Source organism: Thalia democratica, chromosome 1, assembly GCF_965202585.1.
Source record: "Thalia democratica chromosome 1, ktThaDemo2.hap1.1, whole genome shotgun sequence".
Classification (NCBI taxonomy): domain Eukaryota; kingdom Metazoa; phylum Chordata; class Thaliacea; order Salpida; family Salpidae; genus Thalia; species Thalia democratica.
The window spans coordinates 15,440,370-15,449,458 of NC_139165.1; the positions used below are offsets into that span (position 1 = coordinate 15,440,370).

General features: G+C 26.4%; 1 protein-coding gene across 1 annotated transcript; it reads left to right on the forward strand.

Moving 5' to 3' along the window:
- Window positions 1-64: 64 nt before the first annotated feature.
- Window positions 65-5,863, forward strand: LOC145834259 (fibrinogen-like protein 1). The gene is made up of 9 exons (XM_082941642.1): window positions 65-226; window positions 487-634; window positions 1,082-1,151; window positions 1,596-1,702; window positions 1,979-2,106; window positions 3,286-3,382; window positions 3,867-3,963; window positions 5,050-5,117; window positions 5,467-5,863. Exons 1-9 carry the CDS (start codon window positions 65-67, stop codon window positions 5,679-5,681), a joined length of 1,092 nt encoding a protein of 363 aa, XP_082797768.1. The 3' UTR covers window positions 5,682-5,863.
- Window positions 5,864-9,089: the final 3,226 nt, after the last annotated feature.

The following is a 9,089-nucleotide window of genomic DNA, read 5'->3' on the forward strand; positions in this document are numbered from 1 at the left end:
ACGTTTTTATTTTCATTGAACTTACCGTGCTTTAGATCTGTATAAACATTGATAAAACGAAGACATGCAAACCGTTTCGGTGCTTTCCCTCTTGCTGCTGCTGTTCGGCATTCGAAATTCAACCTGTTTCCTTCAGAGGAGCGATCAGTGCGAGGTCAGGGTGGTGTCGTGCGACGACAAGAAAAACTCCGAAATTGAAAGATCCGCGCTGTTGACCGGAAAGCAGGTTGAAAATTTAAAGTGTTTTAAAGTTCTAAAGCTACAATTTAGTGTTATTTTTTTAATATGACAGCTTGTGTAAACATATTAAGTAATACAAGGTGTGAACTCATGACCCAACAAAGCCTTTTACTTTTAGTTCACAAAATAAAGAACGACCTTGCGTTGTAAAACGACTTTCTTTTGAATGTTTTAAAAGATAATATTTTACAAAAAACTAGAACTTTAATAATTGGTTCGCCAATGAAAAAGTTAACAACAAAACAGGGCATCAGGGGCCCCCAAGGACTCGTCGGGCCACCGGGACCGCCGGGCAGGGCTTGCAACGACTCGTACGTGCGCGAACTGCAGGAGAGGCTGACCGGGCTGGAGATGGAGAACGTCGTTATCAAGGGGCAACTGGATCTGCTCATAAGTTTGTTTATATATAAATTATAATAAATAATTTGTTATTTTTTTTTCAATCTGCGTATCAATTGAAGCTTTGTTATTATTATTTCTGGATCTGCTGGATCTGCTTATAAGTAAGTTTTAAAATAGTATAAAAATTACAAAAAAAAAGTTTTTAATGTTAATATTATGTGTTTATCATAATTAGTCCTGCTCATTAGTTACTCTATCTTTTTAAAAACCAGTCGTAACTATGCGAGGTGCTGAGAGGTTTATAAAAGCCTTACACTTTTTAAAACATGGTCTTTGATGAATATAAACTGAAACTTTCGTATTACGTAAAACTCTTCAAGAAAAAATGTAAGAGTGGTACAATAGGTATTTTGAAGTTTAGCGGGCTTTGTTTACAGCCATCAAAAAAAAACCTACCAACAATAAAAACCCGTCAAATAAACGAAATATTTTTCTCCAGACTGCAAGCCGCCGAAGATAGAGCACGCGACGACACCTCGTGGCAAGGTTCAACACGGAGATCACATCAGGTACGCTAAATTTTATTGCAAAACTTTTTCAAAATTAAACAACATTGACATGTTCAATATTGTTTCACATGTACCTTGAGCCAACCTTGAGTGAATCTATTAAAAATGTAATTACAAATATATGTAATGTATAAGTCTAATTAAATGTATATGTCAGGTATAAGACAAGAGGTACTTGGTAGTTTTACGACATTTTATAAAAACTATTCACATTTACCCTGGGCCAACCTTGAGCAAATATCTTCATAGACTTCAAAAAAGATGTTTTTGCCCGTTGACAGAAGTCTAGCAGCAATCTATTGACATGTTCAATATTGTTTCACATATACCTTGGGCCAACGGACGCGAATATCTTCATAGATTTTTAAAACAAGGTGTTTTCGTTCATTGGCGAACTCCACTAGTACTGTATCATAGTAAGTCATTATTAATGTTTTTTATCAGGTACACGTGTGACGAGGGGTACTCAACTTCCAACCGAACCAACAGGAAGTGCAGGAAGGGAGAAGTGGTGCCCACCTTCGAAAGAGAGCCGCTCGTCTGCTACCCGGGTGAGTTAAACCCGCAAAAAAGTAAAAAATAAACCATAGGTCTTAAAATGATTTATAAACATTATTTACTGTTTTATTAATTTCATTAACTTAAACTGTAAACGGTTTACTTAGTACTACTTTAAACAGTTTTTATTTTGAAACTGTATATACTTGAAGCACACAGTATGTTTTATGTCATATAATTAAAACTCATGCAAAGTCGCACATAAGTAATATATTATAAATTAATACTTAGCTAGTTAATCAAATAAGTAAATCAAACAAACTAAACAGAGAGTTGTCACGTGGTCAAACTAAACGATCCTTTGGCCAAGAGCGGAACTTACCAGATAAAACAGCGCAGTAGCGAGGCAAGAACTGACGAGTTTTATTGTGAAATTGACGATGAACAGGGTTGGACTGTTAGTTGGTTTTATTCAGTTTGTTAAGTACAAATACTCAACAGTCTTAAGTGAATACAATTGTATAACCTGTATTTGTATAGTGTTTAAAAACAGTTATTAGGAATATTCACAAGTATATATTTTGTATTGTACATTAGTATTGGACTGTTAGTTGATTATATAAATAAATTTTAATCATATAGGTTAATGTTATAATTACAAATTTTCACACATATATATATATATATATAAATATATGTGTGAAAATTTGTATATATATATTAGAAATTGCATATGTAAAGTTTTTTGACAACTTATTAGTTATAATCTAACTAACATAACAAATACAATTAAATTTTTAATGCATATAAGTATATACTTTATTATAAACTTTTATGTACACGTAGAAACGCGTGATGATGTCATAAACGCGGATAAACATAAATTACCTCAACTTAATCTAAGTTTGATGTTCATATGTAAAACTATGTACTATAATCTAACTAACACTAAACACTCAATTGTTATGTTAGTTAGAATGATTAAAGTATATTATGTATTGGTAACGATGCATGTACAGAATTGGCGACGCGCGATGACGTCAACAACATCAACTACATGTTTGATAATTATACATAAAAATATACATTATATATATAATAATGAAACACATGTTTGATGATTATACAAGTTAACGACACAAAAAATAGGTTCACGAGGCACGAGTGTTATCTAACAAATTTTAGTACACACTTAAGCACGCTCTTTTAAAATACCTTCGGAATTCATAAGATAAAAATGCGGTATTAGTAGGGAGAATGTTACTCCGAACAAAATAAAGTGTTTTTGTAAGTGTATGTTTTATATGTATTCAAGTGTGTTGTTGAAATAGATGTTTAACAACGTCATATTTGTACCAGTGGCGATGTCATAATTCGTGATGACGTCATAATGCGTGATGACGTCATAATGGGTGATGACGTCATACTGGGTGCAGATCAGCATACCTTCAATGCATATTTACCTCTTACATGTTTAAATGCTCCATATAAACTTTTGAAATTTTAACATTCCTTATTATTTCATCATAAATCACACAGTATTCAAGCTAGTTAAAGTTGCTCTATTCTCCTATTTAATAGTTATTACGCATAATATAAACAAAAATACATAAATAAAATTTCACACAAAACTCAGCTCATCCAACGACGCATGGACGGCAGAGTCAGTTTCAATCAGAACTGGGCCGAGTACAAGCAGGGATTCGGGTCACTGGACAGCGAATACTGGATTGGTGAGATTACAAATATTTAATTGTTTAAAATATAATAAAATAATTTGTTTTCACTACAATATTATAAATTACTGTTTACTTAATGCATGAAGGTGATTGTACTGGATTAGTGAGATTACAAATGTTCAATTGTTTCTGTGTAAATTATCATTTGAAACTTACTTTTGTTGTTACCAAAAAAGAAAAAAAAACAGAAGAACAAAATAGTGTTTATTAAATGCATAAAGCTAGAATATATTTTTTTAATAGTTGCTAAAACATCTTTAACAAATAAAACTTTCTAGTTAGTTTTTCTTGAGTAAGAGATTATTTAAAATTTGATTAGTAGGCTTATTTAAACTTCGTATTAAAAAATGTTTATTAATGTAGAAACAATTTTATCTTACGAAAAAAAATTAAAGATCTTGTTTACAATTTTTTTTTCCTGGGACAAATGCCCATACTAAGTATAAATAAACAAACTTAATAAAATAAAAACTCAAAGGATTGGAAAACATGCATAAAATGACAGATAAGTACGATCAAAAACTGAGAATCGACATGGTCAATAAAGACAATCAACATTTCTATGCTATATACAAGTATTTTATTTGTTTTTTATTTAGTTTGATAATTTATACATTTTGATCAAAAACTGAGAATTGACATTGTTAATAAAGACAATCAACACTTCTATACTATATACAAGTATTTTATTTATTTTTTATTTTTGATAATTTATATATTTTGATCAAAAGCTGAGAATTGACATGGTCAATAAAGACAGTCAACCTTTCTATACTATATACAAGTATTTTATTTATTTTTTGTTTATTTTAATCATTTATATATTTTGATCAAAAACTAAGAATTGACATGATTAATAAAGACAATCAGCCTTTCTATGCTATATACAAGTATTTTATTTATTTTTTATTTAGTTTGATAATTTATATATTCTGATCAAAAATTGAGAATCGACATGGTCAATAAAGACAATCAACATTTCTATGCTATATACAAGTATTTTATTTGTTTTTTATTTAGTTTGATAATTTATACATTTTGATCAAAAACTGAGAATTGACATTGTTAATAAAAAAAGCAACATTTCTATGCTATGCTATATACAAGTATTTTTATTTATTTTAGTTTGATAATTTATATATTTTGATCAAAAACTGAGAATTGACATGGTTAATAAAGACAATCAACACTTCTATGCTATATACAAGTATTTTATTTATTTTTATTTTTGTTTGATAATATATATATTTTGATCAAAAACTGAGAATTGAAATGATCAATAAAGACAATCAGCCTTTTTATGCTATATACAAGTATTTTATTTGTATATAACGTTTTGGTTTTGATATGTTAAATTTATTTTTAGAACAAAACAGTTAATATAAATAATTTTTAATCTAATAACTTTTAAATATAGTTTAGATTATAATTTAATGGTCAGTTCTTGTGCCATATGTTACAGACTGTTATTACAGTTAATTTGTATTAAGCATATTATTTCATTTTGTTCAATATAATGTAAAAATTACAAAAAAAATTCTGAAGTTTTGTTTACATATACTAAGTACGTATGTTTAATTTGACCAGGTCCTTATGCAAATGTTTTTAAGCATTGAATTTGTGTCCAATAAATTTTTATTATACTTATATTTTTCTTACAGTTTTGTCTACATTGGGGACGAACGTAGCAAATACTCACTTACGGTTGATGGGTACACTGGAAATGCGGGTTTGATTAAAAAAAAATTATACTAGTTTAATAATTACTTTTGACTAAATTATAGTTTTGTATAATAAAAATAAAATTTAAAAAAGTTAAGTTGTAGCAATGGCTTTTAATTATCATAATAAGTTTTTAGTAGTTTTACAGGTTTTTTACAACAACTCGTTTCTAAATTATTTGTTCTAATGAATGGAATTTTATAATTATACAATTATTTAATTGACTTTTAATAATTAATAACTATAACTTTGATTTAGAGTCATTTAGTATATTTATCATTATCATTCATTAACCTATTCAAAACGAGTTTTGTTGTAAATGTTAGTTAAAACAAATATAAATGAACTATTTTAAGGTGATGGACTTTACTACAGCAATTCTCAAGCTTTTAGCGCCAAGGACAGAGACAATGATCGATACTCATCAAACTGTGCCAGTAGTAGAAATTACGGTTGGTGGTTTAACAGTTGTGGAAGTTACCAGATAAACGAAATTCCTGGTAATAGTTACTCCAGCTTTCCAAACACAGGAAAGCTAAAATCAGTCACCATGAAAATTGGCAAACGTTAACTAGTTATGTGCTGTGTTTGATTTGTAAACCAACTTGACTTCTTCTGTTTGAGAAAATACAAATACTGTTTTTGTTTAGTTGTAAATTTCAAAACTACGAAAAGATGTTTGAATTAAAACTAAAAAAAATAGCTCTAAACAAAATCAATACTTGTAAAAATTAAGACCAGTTAAATGTTAGTGATGCTACTTTTCTTATGTTAAGTATTTATTCCTGTTGTAAGAAAATACTTCAAATTTTTACACTTGCTTTGCACAGTTTTTCTATGTTAGAGAAATATGGTTTTTGTTATAAAGGTGATTAAAAAAGCATATTAAAAACTCAAAACATTTATGCTATGTTATCTTTATATTCTCTATTTTTTGTTTGTTAATATTTGTAAGTGAGTAATTATTTGTTTAAACATGAGTAACTGAATAAAACACTAGTACTAAAGTCTTTATTATATATGCATTTTATACATTTCTTTTATTTTCACAAATAAAAACTTTGACAATATAGCTTTGATAAATAAAAATTTTGAATTTTATTATAGTTAACTTTAATTTTTAAAATCATTATTTTTTGTAAAACAATCAAGATGAAAACGTTTAATGTAAAAAAAACTCGTACATACTATTAAAAGTTTAAACAATGATAAAACAGCTCAAGAGTTTAAAAAGTTGTTAAGTAAACTAAACACTTTCAAACAAACTTTGAACTTATTAACAAATATTAGTAAAACTTTCAGTTTCATTCTATCAATTAGAATAAAACAGTAAATGTTTTAAATTGTTAACCAAAACGCTTTAAAAATCTTTTAAACGATACAAAATTAGACTTATTGTTGACAACTTTCATTAATAAAATCTTGAAATACTTAAATAAATTATTGAATCACTGTTAAAACGATTTTTACAGTTGTAGTAGTCTTTTGATAATGAAGTTCACTTTTATGTTATACAGTACATTTTATAGTTTAACTACATGAAAAATATATATAAAAACTTTTTCAACTTTAAGTAAAACTATTACTGTCCTGGAAAAGACTTTAAAAGGTACCCGTGGTGTGCGACCCGAAAACCGAAAGATTATTTGTGCACCAGGTCCTAAGACCAAATATTTTAAACGTTTTTTTTATCGTCAACAAACGATTACAAATATTAAGTTAGTTCAATACTTGATAGTTTTTCGTACTTTTTTAACAAAAGACACCGCAAAACAAGCATACTTTACCTAACGTAATATACGGTGTTAGCTAGCATTCTTAAAATGTTTTTCAAACTAAATTTACTTAATAAGTTTTACAAGAACATCTTATATGTCAGCAAAAACATGTGAAATGATAATTTCAGCTTAAAATACTTAAATTTGTTTAAAAAAAACAAATTTAATGTAAAAACTCAATAATTATTATAAAACATACTATCAAACTTTAACTCAAATTCTTCTGCATTAAATAAATATTTAAAGAACATACTAGTTAGAACTGTTGTTAATAGGTTGTTATTCGATAATAGAAACAATACTCAACTTCAAAAAATGTTTAATAAATTTTAATTTCCTTAATTTCCAGAAAAAAATATCAAGGTTCTATATATTTGTAATAGGAATAACTAACATAAAACAAATTTTTTATTATTTGGCATTGATTTACTCTAAAACAAAGCAATGACGGTACATTAAATTATAAAAATATTAACTGTTTTAAAGTTTCGAATTGAAATTAGAATATCTAACAACGTTTATTTAATATTAATGATAAGTTAATATTTGAGTTAACATTTGTCTCAAAAATAAGTTTTTTAATCATTAGAGTTAAATAATTAGGTTTCTTAACAAATTAAATGATGAAATTTTCTCAATCTTTTAAAGATAAAACGTTTTCCACTATATGAGGTAATCAATGTCATTTTTTGTTTCATTTGTTTTGAGTTATTCTATGTTTACTTTATGGCTGTAATTTCTTAAACAATGTTTTAATATTCACATTTTACATTTTTTAAAAGCTTATGATGTGTTAAAAAATGTTGAAACATTTTTTATATAAGTACACTTTAAATTTTAAGCTTAACAAATACTTAAAAGTAAGTCAGGATATAAGACTTAATTTTTACTTCTATAAAGTGTTTTAGTTTACTCTAAAAGAGATGTATTTTTTATGTGCTGTAGCAAGTACTTTATATAAAAATTCAATAAACATTTCTTCAGAAGGATTTTATTTTCTAGTTTAAGACATAATAATAATATGTATCAAAAATTTATTTTTAGTATTAAGAAAAAGTATATATTTTATACTGAAGAATCGAAACATAACATTTTAATATTACTATTTTATTTTGGTTGAACAGTCTATGAGAGATTATACTTTCGAAAAGAAATGTTTTAGTTCTAACGATTAATATTCAAATAAATACTTAAGTTTATAAAAGCATGACATAAAATTATACACAAACTTGTATTAAGTACAATGAAACAAAATAGTAAAAGATAACTTGACAAATAACAAAGTTTATTGTTGCAAAGTAAAATTGTAAATTGTTAGGTTTTAAACTAACAACTAAAAACAACTAATTTGCTTATTTTTGTGAGACTAATTGGTTTAAAATTAATTAAACTAAACCTTTGAACCTTAAATTAACAGAAAATATATTCTACACGTTCAGAGTTCAAAATAAAGGTCAAAAAAAAAAATTAGTATTTTACAGACATATACATCACAATTATTTTTAATTTTTAGATCTAAATGTTTTGATAGGTGTTTTATATGTTTTTAGAGTTTTGGTAACATTTTACAAGCACAATTAAAAAGAAAAGGTTTCAGTTACAAAGATTTAGATCAAAAATTTATTATTGTTATGATTGTAAATATAGATTAGAGATTATTTAAAAAAATTAAGATAATTGTTATCATTAAATTACTTTTTTTTTTCAAAACCAAGTTTCTTGAAAATATTTAAACCAAAAAAAGTATAGTATGCAGTTTATGCTGTCTTATTTTAATGCTTTTATTTTTTAATAAAGCTTTTTCGTATGTAAAATTGGTTTTTTAAAAATTTTGTGTTATTTAAATACAATTTTTTAGAATGCAATGAACTATACAGGAACATAACTTAGACTTGAGAGTAATATAGCTTAGAGATCAGTGAAAAATTTGTTTATTGTTTTTAAGATTCTTCTAAAATTTTAGTAGTTAGTTTTTGAAAACGCTGTTAAATAAAGTTAATTGTAGTTTTTGATAAATTTCTATTATTTACTGTAAGTTGTGTCTTCTTCTAGAACTAATGTAAAGAATAAGTAACTTATTAAAAAAAGTGTTATATATAAAGTTATTAATCTTGTAAAGTAAAAAAAAAGTATGCATGCTATTGTAAAAAAACGCTTAAAACATACTGCTTTTTAATCAAGTCAGCCAATAACTAAGAAAA

Coding starts and splice junctions, on each gene's coding strand:
- LOC145834259 (XM_082941642.1), top strand. CDS start 65: ATGCAAACCGTTTCGGTGCTTTCCCTCTTGCTGCTGCTGTTCGGCATT. Junction 227..486: donor CGCTGTTGACCGGAAAGCAG/GTTGAAAATTTA, acceptor ACAACAAAACAG/GGCATCAGGGGCCCCCAAGG. Junction 3,383..3,866: donor GGACAGCGAATACTGGATTG/GTGAGATTACAA, acceptor AAAAACTCAAAG/GATTGGAAAACATGCATAAA.